The sequence below is a fragment of the Cotesia glomerata genome, linkage group LG8 (assembly GCF_020080835.1).
Source record: "Cotesia glomerata isolate CgM1 linkage group LG8, MPM_Cglom_v2.3, whole genome shotgun sequence".
Taxonomy (NCBI): domain Eukaryota; kingdom Metazoa; phylum Arthropoda; class Insecta; order Hymenoptera; family Braconidae; genus Cotesia; species Cotesia glomerata.
The window spans coordinates 13489790-13503168 of NC_058165.1; the positions used below are offsets into that span (position 1 = coordinate 13489790).

General features: G+C 37.6%; 1 protein-coding gene across 1 annotated transcript; it reads left to right on the forward strand.

Moving 5' to 3' along the window:
- LOC123270724 lies at positions 1-1439 on the forward strand. Its single transcript, XM_044736880.1, has 2 exons — positions 1-487; positions 548-1439. Exons 1-2 carry the CDS (start codon positions 301-303, stop codon positions 1135-1137), a joined length of 777 nt encoding a protein of 258 aa, XP_044592815.1. The 5' UTR covers positions 1-300; the 3' UTR covers positions 1138-1439.
- Positions 1440-13379: the final 11940 nt, after the last annotated feature.

A 13379-nucleotide genomic window follows, 5' to 3' on the forward strand; every position in this document is an offset into this window, starting at 1 on the left:
GTCTCTCCTCTTTGTGCCATACTTCGTAGCGTCCCCACTCCCGTCTTCTAAGCATAGTCGCCTGTAATTTGTGAGCCAGAGCGAGAGAGCAGATGTCAGTGTGTATGTATATTGCACACTGTTTAATACGTGCTTGTATTTGAGCATTTAACGTGTGTAGTGCATGTGAAAACTACGTGAGCTTACTGTACACTGTATGCGGCTGCGTATTACAGCGTTTTAGTAAGATAGCGTGGTGTGTTATTATTTAACTGTTTGTGAGTATTTTTATATCTTGTACTAAATAATAAATTTTATAAAATGCCGAAAACTAATGCCGAAATGTGTCGTCAATATCGACGCAAAAAAAATGAAATTAAAATGAAAAAAAATTCAGCAAAAAGTTCAACAGAACGTAGTCGCGAGTTTCGTGCACGTAAAAAACAATTATTGAACAATCAAAATAGATGTTCAGATATAAGTGTCAATGTGACTGATGTAATAAATGGTAAGTGTAAATATTTTTAATCCTGTTTTAAGTATAAACTAATATATCAATGTTTTTCAGACCGAAGAGCGTCAGTATCTACAATTGATCTACAACATGAATTTCGAAGGCTGAACTTGAATCGACTTGAGACAATTACAAATGTTTTATATGATTTCTTAAATAAAAGAAAAGGGATGTCACTGTTTACCTTTAACTGTCAAAGCTTACGAGCTCATGTACAAGATCTGCAACATGACAATATAGTGTCATCGTCAAATTTTTTAATTCTTTCGGAGACATGGATGAATAATGAAGATATTGTAGACATTCCAAATTTTAATATTGTTGTTAATTACAAAAGACCACGTACGAGGGCAGGCGGAGTAGCAATTTATCACAACGTAAATGATGGAGCCCGTGTTGTTACGCCACAAATGGATCTCAATGCACAACAGCTAGAATCATTGTCTGTTCAGCTTTCGAAAGTTGGAGAAATATGTGCCTGTGAGAGCAGAAATGACCAAGGAGATTTAATTTTGATCGTAGCAATTTACATCTTTCCCAACCAATCAATAAAATCAGTTATTGAATTTATACATGAAAATTTGATCAAATATACCCCAGAGGTATCGCGAATTCTCAAAAGAATTATGATAAAATTCCGATGATTTTAAGTGGGGATTTTAACATAAATTTTGCATCAGATACAGCGCTTCCTTTGATTGAGTTTCTCGATACAACATTTTATTTAAAAATGTGTAACAATCGCACTCAATCAACTACAAGATCAAAAACGGTAATAGATGCAGTGTTCCAAAGATATATCAACCAAATTGAAACTAAAATATTTGTATCGTATTTTAGTTATCATAAGCCTCTTGTATCATTTGTTGAAACTGAAAATATGGAACTTGAGTAATAGATTATGTAACATATGTTAAATAAAATATAAAATATCTTTTAAAATTAATCAAAATACTTTTATTTTTGAACAATTAAACTTTGTAATTATCCTACCCTTGTTATAAATATTCATCTCATTCTTTTGTCGATTCACTGAAGTTTCACTTCTATCGTGTGTGAATCGCACACACACCTTTTTTTTTTTTTTTTTTTTTTTTCAACAAAAAAAAATTTCGAAATGTACCCAATTAACAAGAATTTCGAAGGGTATGGTACCTGGTACCAGATGGTTCTACGTATTTACGGAGAAAAGGTAAGCCCGAATTTGACATATATGTATTAGAGGGAAAGAAAGAGAAAAGAAAGAGAGATATGGGCAAAATAATAAGTTCTTTTATCAACAAAAAAATTCTCTCTCTCCTTCCCCCTTTTTTTTTTTTGCTTTTTTTATTATTATTATTTTAATTTTCTTCATTATTATTTATTAATTTTGTGTGCTAGGATATAAGGTGGGGCGTCCAGATTCTGAAGGCTTTGGCGCGCCCAATCAATCCGGTAAGGGGGCTGCGTTTGGCGTCTCGTCTCATGAATCTTTTTGGCCCACTTCCTCCAGAGGTTTTGGAAGCCGTGACCTTTTTTTGTCTTCAAGGCATAGAGCTTGTCTAGGAGCCTTGGGAGTTCGATGCCGTGGTTGCTCTTAACAGTGGAGACTTGGAGATTTTGAGAGTTGCCTTGATGGAGGCGGTGTTCAACGGCTTGGTCACTATGTCCTAGTGGTAAGTTATCAGAGATTTAGGAGTAATTGGAGTTATTTTGATTGTTTCTATAAAAATTTTATTTTAATTTTTATAATCTTCTCTTTTTTTGTTGCAGGCTAGGCGTATCAGATGTTGCTGGATGGCTGACAGATGACGTGAATGCTATGCCATCTCAGCACTTCTGCAGTTAAAGTTATTTAATGAATTTGTAGTTACTTATTAGAGAGAGAAAATATCTTTTTGAAGATTTATCATCTTTTATTTTTTTGATAAAAAAAATTTTCTTCTGAATTCGGTTGTTCTCTTTCTGTTTTTTTTTTTGTAATTTCCCATACCGCTTCTCCTATCTCTTAAATAATTTTATTTTATATTTGTATGTAAGGTAAAATTTGTTTGTATCTCAAAAAAAAATTTGCTCTTATAAAAGAGTTAGCGAATACGTGTAAGCGTGTAAGTGTATTTGAGTTGTGTTAGATGCAAGAGGCGGCACGGCTGTGGTGCGGTGGGTGTGGCTTTCCGCGAGACGATTGTAATTGAGCGAGCGTCGGTAAGCTACTTTGCTTGACTTAGCGGTTCTTTTATATTTGTCGTCAGATGACTCTCTCGGTACTCTTGATTACTTATACTTATTCTTATTGAATATTAAGTGTTCGAAATGAGAATTTTGCAAAGAGAAACAAATTTTTATGATTTCATAATTTAGGACGATTTATATGGGTGACGTTAGCTCGATTTTCTTAAAGTTATTATTTATGAAGTATAATTATTATAGAAAATTTTGTTGGATATTTGGATAAAAAAAGAATATACAATATATGATAATAAAATTATAATAAACAGTGATTATGACACATAATATGTTAATATAATGATAGTAAAATAATATGTAATATATGACTATAGTGATAGTAAATATAGGTGAGAGAATTATATAGAAAAAATTTTCGCTTACTGGAAAAAGAATCAAGATGACGTTTTGCTTTATTCTCGCTCGTCCCCCCAAGGCCGGAGATAATTTTATCTTCGGTCTTGTGAGTCTTAAGCAGCAAAACTTTCTTTTTCAGAATTTGGATTAACTTACTGATTTTCATTATACTATCCACCATATATGAAAATAAGAAATTTTTATTTTAGGTATTTTGAATTAGACTGTTTATGCAAACTGTTGGCTCGTTTTTGGCAATTTTAAATTTTTTGTTAAAATGAAATTCTTCTTGGAGAGCAAAAATTTTTTTTTTTTGTTATTTTAAGTTATTCTCTTACTTTTCCGCAAAGAAGCCATCCGTTTGTTTATGTGATAATTTCTTAATTAATAACCTTAAATTCTACCATGTTGATGCTGGAGTTGATTCCCTAAAATGGTGATCTGTAGTCTTTTAATCGGAATGTTTTCGACTTCTTTGATGTCTCGACGATTTTTGGAGGAGCTTCGGTAGCTGTTTGCTTGGTGGTAGAGCTTTCTTCATCGTTGTTATCGGGTTTTTCTGACGTTGATTCGCTTACTTCTGACATCTCGCTTGTTGTAGGGGTTGATTTCTCTTCTTCGATTGTTTCTAGCTCGATTACAACTGCTTTTTCATCTCGTTTGTTGTACTGGCGACGTTTGGGTAGGAATCGGCGGATAGTTTTCTGTGTAGCTATCCTTCCTATTATAAGTGATATTATTCCAATCGCTGATATTGACCCAATAGTTATTTTTCGGTTGGATTCTTCTCTTTGGTAGTCCAGGGCTATTAGTGACATTTTTTCTTTATTTTCTTCGAGCCCTTGGCCCCGAGGTTCGGATTCGTTGATTATCGTAGCAGGGTTTTGAATTTTTGTGAATGAGTTCGTAGCTTCGTTGTTAATTTTTAAGCTAGAGTTTAATGTTTCCAGTGATAGATTGAAACTTGGGGCGATGAGATTTATTTTGGTTGATTCTCTCGCTATTCCTCGGATTATATATCCGTCGCAGTTTATTTGGCATCCTTGTTGAACGTGTATCAATCCAGTTCCGTTAATTACTTTCCTTTCTGTTGTTTGTTTTGGACATGTCCATTGAATATTTTCTTCTTTACACGTTGAGTATGCCCATGTGTTTTTCTCATTCATTTTTATCCAAGTCAATTTACGTTTCTCGATTATTCTTATGTTGCATTCTCTTAAGATTTCAGTTTTTGGGTCCATTAGCAATTTCATTTCACAATCTACTTCGTTTTTCACTTCAGTTGTTTTAGATGGGACGTCAGGTGGGCATGCCATGTCTGGTCTGATGGGCTTGCAGTTGTTTATGTATTACTGTTCAGCGAAGTAATATTCATTAAACGACGGCTCTGACACGAGATATTTTGATGTTGGTTGGATTGTTAATGTCGATATTCTGTCTCCGATTTTTTCAGGCTTTGGGAGTGATTTCAGCTCGTAGGCTAGCCATGGTGTTTGATCGAAGAGTGGTACTGTTATTATTATTAGGAAATATCCATTTGTTTTTCCAGTTTCTATTGTAGATACTTTGGCTAGTGTCTTGATATCCATATGATCCAGTGGTTGAGGTGGGTTAAGCGTCGTGTTTTTTCATCATGTCAGCAGTCGCTTGATGTAATTGTTTAGCTGACACAGTTAAATAAGTAAGCTTGCCCCATTTTGCGTCTTCTATTGCTTTTTCCGCATTGTTGAGAGTTCTTAGGTGATTTGTCATCAAATGAATGTGTTCGTCTGCTGCCATTGAAAATAGTTGGCTTCTTTGAAGGTCGTATAGTTGTTTAGTAACCGATTATTGGAGGTATGTTGATGTTCGGACCAGGTCTCTGATTCTTTCTGTTAAATTCGTTTCGTGTTTCAAGATTTCACTTTTGATGATGTGTGTGTTATTTTGAGATAGGTGTACTAGTTCTCGGTTATCTTGATATAATTTGTCTATTTCCTTTGTGATATGTTCTTTATCACTATAATCCATGGTTCCAAATAATTCTTGTGCGATTGTTCCTACGAAGCCAAACCATGGAGCTCGCTTTTTGCGGTTGTTTTTGTCGACTTTCAAGTTGTGGATCTTCGAGGTGTTGTCTTAGCCGATGTTTTGCTTGTTCGATTTCGGTTTGTATTTCTCGGTGACTATTAATTCTCAGGTATGATGAGCAAATGGGATAGTTGAATTTCATTGCGCATATTCCATAAGCTTCCCATATACTTTGATTTGAGTGTGGATACAGATTTACTAGCTTCTCGATGTTGATGGAGCTAACTATTTGCCATTCTTCTCGTATTAGGTGTATTTTCTTAAACGGATCGTACAGTAGACCTGGATTTGTATCCATTGATTTTATTTAGACTTTCCCTGAGCCCCAGGCCAGGTGTACGAGCCCCAGGAAGATGAGTAATACGATGTTCGTGTCGGATCGATTTCCCGAAACAAACGATACTTGGTTTCTTTTTAGTCAACTTTTTCGCAGGTGGCTGGTTTAGCCTTATTCGGGTGAAGTAATTTTTGTTTCCCGTTTTCTTTTTCGATAATTAAATTTCCCATTTCGTTTATTTCAGCTATTTTGTACGGTCCGGTATAATAAAGGTCTAATTTGTTTTTTCTTGGTTCTTTCATTGTGCACACGAGATCTCCTACGTTAAATTTTGCCGGATGAATATGTTTGTCGAATCGTACTTTTGATTCGTGTTTTGCTCTAGTTAGGTTTTCTGCAGATATTTTTTGAATTTCGGATATTCTACTAATTAAATCTGCTAAATAATCGTCATATGATTCTATTTTACTGAAATCCGGAAATTGAGTCGGGCTACGAGCTTTTCTTCCGTACAAGATTTCGTAAGGTGTAAATTTCGTGGCTGTATGAACGGTTGTATTATAATTTAACATTGCCATAGGGATATACCGATCTCAGTAACTAAATTTATCTACATAGGCCCGGAGGTAATCAACTGAAGGCTGATGAGATCTCTCTAAAGCTCCGTTCGATTAAGGGTAATAAGATGAAGTTGTTATTCTTTGGATTTTTAATGCTTTAGCAAGTTGTTGTATTAGTTTACTGGTAAATGAGGTGCCTTTGTCTGATAGAATCACGCGGGGGCACCCGTAAAGAGCGACATAGTGATTTAATAAAACATCTGCGACAGTGACTGCTCTGATGTCGGGGAGAGGAACTGCTGCGGCTGCTTTAGAAAAATTATCTTGTATAGTTAAGATATGTACATTTCCGTCGGGGGTCATGGGCAGGGGTCCTACCGTGTCTATGCTAATTTTTTCGAAAGGTTCAAAGGGTGTATCTGTGATGGACATAGGCTGTTTCATTTTTATTCGCGTGAGTTTATTTTTCTGGCATATTTCGCAGGCTCGGATGTAATTATAAATTGTGTCTTTCATTCCTGGCCAGTAGTATCTCTCGCGAATACGCCAATATGTCTTTACTACACCTTTATGGCCTCCTATTAAGCTATTATGATTTTCTTCGATTATTTTTGCTCGAAGGGATTCTTCCGGTACTACAACGTTGCCTTCGCATAACGTGATTGTTATTGGACACTCTCCTAATTCAAGTAATAAATATGCCTGAATATCTAAGTCGTCGAATTCGTCCCCCTGTTTTGCACAGCGAAGCGAGTGAATATCATGTTTGTGCATCGAATGTCGGAGATTTCTTAATCCTTCGATTAAGTCGTCTGGATCTAATTTTTCAAAATGTTTTGTTTTGATAAATACCGTGAAAATTTTGCAACGACCTAACTTGGTGACGAATACGTCTCCCTTAGAGGGTTTCGAGGCGTGAAGATTATCGGGATTTATAAATTTTAAGTCTCGGAGTAACTTTGCTACGGGTTTTATTATCTCGCAATCAGTTAGTAGAAAGTGTACTAAGTGATCTCGGGCATAAGTGATCCCATCACGGCTGATTGAAAATTTAGTTTTTATTTCAAGGCTTTTCGGTGGTACATTTTCGTCGGAACTCGAGGGTGAAGCTATTTTTGGCCGATGATGTCTTTCTGCGAAGATATCTTCCGCTTCTTCGAATGTTGGAGGGTCGTAGGCGACAAAGGGTGGACCGAATCGGCGGTTCCGTACGTCATCCCCCACTGAAATGTTCCCGCTTGTAGTTGGTCTATCGTTGGATTTATCTGGATCCCTAGAATTTTCTGAATTATTGCGCGATTTATTTTTATTATTATTATTATTTTGTGAATTTATTAATTTAGTAGTATTTGATGGTTTTTCGTTCGATCGTCTCCGTTCCGGTTCGATAAGTGTGTTATCGTTGTCGGACGATTCGGTTTCGGCCGTTTCATTTATTCCCTTACCGTTTTCGTCTACGATTTGGCCGCTCGCGTGGTCGTAACGTATACCCATGGCCGCTAGTTCGTCAGGAATGAGGACTCTTGCGAAGATTTGAGTTCGGGGTTCTGGAACGTCTCTTAAATATCCGGTGAACCGAGATCGATTTACGTTCTGAGGGGTTAAATTAATTTTGTTTCTTGTATCTATATCGTCGACAGAAGTTGAAGGTTCTATGATGATGGGAGGCTCTGTTTCGCTGTGATCTTCGATTCCTTCGGTTTCTTCTGGACTGATATTGCTGCTTGATCCTTCTTCGAACTGGTCGCTGTTATCTCTCAGAAATTCGTCGACGTTAATTTCGGGTGTTATATCATCATTTAACGAGTCTTCTTCACTTCGCCAGAGAGTTAGGTGTTTGTCTAAGGTCTCACGAATTGTTTTTGCGGTCTCCGAGCTCGTCCGTTTTATTTCGGCATACTCTTGGGGAGTGTAATTAGATATTGCTTCTTCTCTATGGATTATTTCTAGTGCTCTCTCTGTGTAGACATTTTCCGTTGGAGGTCGTCTTTTGAGGAGTTCATCAAACATTTTTATTAGTTCTTGAGCTTTACGTCGTTGTTTTGGTGGAAAGGTTACTTTTCTTTTTTTGGTTTGATCGTCTTTCTCCGCTTAATCGTTCCCCTCTTGGCCAGTATCTGTAATTGGGTTATCCGAGGATGGTCCTGGGTGGAGATTGGTAGGAAAACTTCGTCGTCCCCCTCTTCTTCATTTGCAGTTTCTTGTGTCTCGGGGTCTTCTCTGCCAGTTTCTCGATAATTTATTTTTGGTGGGACTCGCGTCTTACCTAATTCTCTTCTTCTGAGACGAGAGGCAATCGTCTCTCTTACTTCTGGAGCGCTGCTGAGTCTTGGCCTATTTTTAGACCCGAGAGGGCGACCGGGGCGTTTGACTGATTGAATCGCATCTTCGTCGGAGAGCTTTTTATCTGATTTTTTTGTTTTTCGTAAGGCAGAGATTGGTAATGCTAGTGGATGGTTTTCGATGATATCGTTTACCGGATGTTCTCGTGGTTCATGGCGTCCTTCCGGGTTATACGAGAGCCCTTCCGCGTATTGTTCCGTGATTTTATGACGGACTACGACGTTAAATTTGTATCTACTTAAATGAGAGCACCATTTAGCTTGTCTTTCGGTGATAGTTACGCTATCTCTTAGCCAGGTGATACAAGGGCTGCTAGTTATTAGAGTGAAATGTTTTTGGAGATACGGTCGGAACTGTTGAATCGCGTATGCTACCGCGAGGCATTGTTTTTCTACGTCTGTATATCGGATTTCAGTGTCGTGAAAGACTCGTGAGACACATGACACTATTTTCTCTCCATCTCCTTCTAGGTCATCGTCGTCCCCCTCTGTTGTCGTTTGACTGAGAATTCCGGATATTCCCGAGTCTGACGCGCTGACAACTAGGATGAAGGGTTTGTTAAAATCTGGATATTTTAGGAAAGAGTCTTCACAGAGGGCATTGTTGATATCATTAAATGCAATTTGTGCTTCCTCTGTCCATATAAAAGGTTTAGTTTTTCGAGTAAGGTCCGTTATGGGTGTAGCCCTTTCAGCGAAATTTTGGATGAATCTCCGATAGTAATTTGCAAGTCCCATAATTTTCTGGCTTCAGTATGATTTATAGGTCGTGAGGCATTTTTAAGAGATGAAATTTTTTTTGGATCTAGTCTTATGCCTTCTTTAGTTATTACATGACCTAGATAATCTACTTCCGGACAGAGAAATTTACATTTTTCGGGTTGAAGCGTGAGACCTGCTTCTCTTAATCGGTTGAAGAATCGTTGAACTCTTACCCCATGTTCTTCTAGGGTTCTGCTAACTAAATCATCTATATAAATGAAAAGTTCCGTCCCTTTTAACCCGCTTAGCGTGGAGCCCATTATTCTTTGAAAGATAGACGGGGCGCATTCTAGACCAGAGGACATACAACAATATTCCCAGTAACCGTCTGATGTAGAAAATGCCGTTTTTGGCGCATCTGCGGGGTGCATTGGGATCTGGTGGAAACCCATAGCAAGATCAAAGACGCTGAAGAAATTGGCGTCGCCTAATTGATCTAAAATATCGATAATTAGAGGTAGAGGGTAGGCGTCCCCCCTGGTTATTTTGTTTAATTGCCTGAAGTCGATAACCATTCTATATTTTTTTATAGAAGGGTCATTAGATTTTTTTGGTATAATCCACAATGGTGAATTGTACGGGGAATTAGATTTTCTTATAATTCCTTGTTTTTCGAGATTTTCAACCTGCCTGGCGATTTCTTCCTGCAGTTCTGGGGGAAATCGGTATTGTTTTATTTTCGCCGGTTCATTGGTGATAGTTTCTATCTGGCAGGTGAAATTTTTTGAATGGCCTAGTTTATCTCCTGGAAGATGAAAAACATCGTGATTGTTTCGAATGAGAGTCTGGACTTGCTCTATTTCTTCCTGATTTAGGTGACTTAGAGGAATTTTCTGGAGTATCATCTTGATACGTTTTTCCGGATTACTTATACGACTGGAGTTTTCTATCAGAGGGTCATCGGACTCGTCCCCGTCTGAGCTAGGGTTATCGAACTCGAACTCTTCGAGTGTTTGGGGTCCGATTTCTATGTCAACTGGATTCGAGTTAAGATTGATAACAAGATCGATCCATACACGTAGCGTATCCATCCTCCACCTTGACAACAGCCTCTCCTCCGAGCACTCCATCTGGAAGATCCATTCGAGGGAGGTATCCTTCGCTCTTCTCGAAGTCTTGGACAGGTATTGCTATTACCATTTTCATACGAGGTGGTATTGTATAATTCGAGGAAGGTGTTGTTTCAGGGCTAAAGAAGATTATTTTTGCAGGGCGAGATAATAAAGCTAAAGATTAATTATCGTAGGAAATTTCTGCTTTTTCGGTTTCAAGGAAGTTGTTTCCCAGGATTCCCACTCCGGGGAATGGTAAATCCTCACGACAAACTTGAAACTCGACTTCAATATTAAGAATTTTTAATCTGGTTACTTCTAGGGTCTCGAAGGTATTGTCGCTGAGACCTCGGAATCTTCTAGCTTTTCCAATGTCGATAATTGCTTCAGGTTTTAAAGCGGATGCATTGATGAGGCATACGTACCCCCCGGTATCTATGAGGAATCGCTGATAATTCCCTAGGAGCTGATTACACGATAAATATATTTTCGGCCCAGTTCCTAGAGCGAGGATCTTTTGCTCAGGAAACTTTAGTGGGTTAATTATCGGTATTGGACTTATAGGCTTATTTTTCATTACTAAGGTGTTCCAGTAAAATGAGATGTTTACACGATTTTGAACAAAAAAATTCGTTTCCAAGAATGGCCCTATAACCGCCGGGGGGTTCTGGAACGAGGTGGAACGTAATTTTTACTCCGAATATTTTAAGATTAATCGAACCGGTTATGGGCATTGAGCTCGTGGCAATACCCCCGACTACTCCCGTATTTTCGATGTTGCAAAGGGCTTCGTCGTGTAGTTCTTCTATACAAAGCAGATTGAGGTCCGAGCCAGTGTAGAGAAGGGCGTTTACTCCCCCGTTTCGAAGTGCTGGACTTCGTAGATGGACTGTAGGGCCTCTTCCTGTTGTTAGACATTTGGGCTCGTCCTTGATTGGCCTCGCAGCTTTCCCGCAGTCATCAGTTGCGGATTTTGTGGTCCTGGTGACATCATACTGTTCTGTGCTGATTGTTGTTCCGGTCTCGAGAGTGGTATCGGTTCCGTGATATTCGATTGTTGTTCCATGACTTGCTTCTGAGGATTTTGAAGAATTGATCGGGGGTATTGATTCTGGAAGCCCCGATATTGACCCTTTGGATACTGCTGGTAATTGTTGGGGGCCCATATTGTAGTAGACGGAGACTGGACGGGCATACTCGTTTGCCTACTTAGAACTTTGAGAATCCCGACTCGTAGACAATATTAATAACTAATACATGGCCTGCCGGTTAAACCGCGTCCAAACTTCCTCTAAGTGCAGTGCAAATTAAAGCAAAGGACTCTACAAGGCACGGGCCTGTCAAAGTAAACGCGGAAGTCGAATTAACTAACAAAAGACGTGGGTTTGGCTGTTGATCGCCTTTTTAAAAGCTCGCGGTGCTGAGATTGCAGAAGTCCCCGCTAGTCAACCAGCAGTCACGTAGCTTGCATTTTATTGTGGCTTTCGTGCATGGAGAAGTCTTCCATCTGCGCGGACGATTTAAATTTAAAGAGAAAAAATTTACGGGTGGACATAACAACGTCTTAATTAAAACTAATTCGTGGGATATATTAAAATTAAACTAAGTTAGCGAGTCGTAAAATAATCATTTTATCTTACAGCTTGTCGCCGACAACGGGCGTGAGCTCATCTTTGAAACAATTCAAGGTTAGTGTTGTGGACTTAGTAGAATCAATCCTACAAGGTACTTAGGTAACGCCATTTTTTTCTCGTATAGTTGTAATTATTATTTGACGTGAAAAATTTTGACGAAGGATTTAATCATTTGAGTTATTGACGTTGTACTCCTAGGGTAATCACTGAACCGGGCGAATCGAGATTGAAACAATAGGGTGTATTGTTATTGTTAGTTTTTCCGAACTATTGAAGATTAAGCAATATTAATTACTTTTTGCGAATAATTCACTGACGGCGGAGAATTTCTTAATTAACTAAATAAATACGACGTTTACGATTATTTTTTCTTCATTTATGATGGCTGTTATTTTTTTTTGTTGGCGCAATTGAATACGTTAAATTAAATGCGTTGAATTGTTAATTATTGTAAGCGATTTAAATTCATTTCACGTACCGACCCACTTACTTAATTACTATTAATTAATAATAAACTCGAAGATTTGTTCATTTTCTTTAGTGACAATTAATTACTTATTATTAGTTAAATTCAATGCGGCAATTTTAATTTTTTTTTTATATTGAGTTTTTCTTTTGTTACGTTCCCAAATTTTAGGTATTTAATTTAAAAATTATTCAAGTCCAAGTTTTGACCTCGTTAGGATGTCAATAGACTCCAGGTTTCGAAATAAAAATTTATAAGTTTTTGATATACTTTAAATTATCTTCCCTCCGGTAGGTGATAGATAGAGTGCCTGAACTCTGGCTAGCACTCTAGGTTATTCCACCAGAGTGAAACAGCTGATAAGCGCTTATACCCTGGGGGTAATAATTAGGATATTTATTGGATAGGATACCAGAACGCTGGCTAGCACTCACGGTAAAGGAACCAGTGTTAAGAACTGCTAATAAACGCTCCTAACCCTGGATTACGGTTTTTAATAAATTTCCATATTAATTGATTAACAATTAACAAAAATTTATTAATAAGGAAAAGGCAGGTTCATCCTCGGACCAGCAGAGATTACTCCTCTACTAAGTCCTCGGACTGACTGTCCCAGAAGAAGTCTGGAGACAGAATGCTTGAATCATAATTTTTACAATAAGTTTTTATAACAGATTTTAGCAACGTTGCATCTCAGGTTACCCTATGTGAACATCAACGCAGTCCAAATCCCACAACGTAGACTGTTTAGTCTACTGGGCTGCGTTGACGTTCCAGAAATCTCTTATCTCGAGGTATTTCCGTTACGAAATATCTCGGATAATAATCAATCAATTAAAATAATAATTCATTAATTTCAAAATAAATTTAAAATTTCCGAGAACGTAACACTTTGCATTGCGTGCTGCGATTCGACGACGACGTCGATGATTATTATTTTTTTTTTTTTTTTTTTTTTTTATATAACTTATTTAATGTCGCTATACAACTGCAGTGGTCATGAGCGACTACATAAATTTTTTACAATAACAAACTATCAATTATAATTAGAAAACATTATATTTGGTTAATTAGCTTCGTATTCTTCAAGAAGTTGATCAGAGATCTGATTCCGTTGGGGGATTTGAAGATGTTGTTGAGTTCTTTTGGTAGCCAACTTTT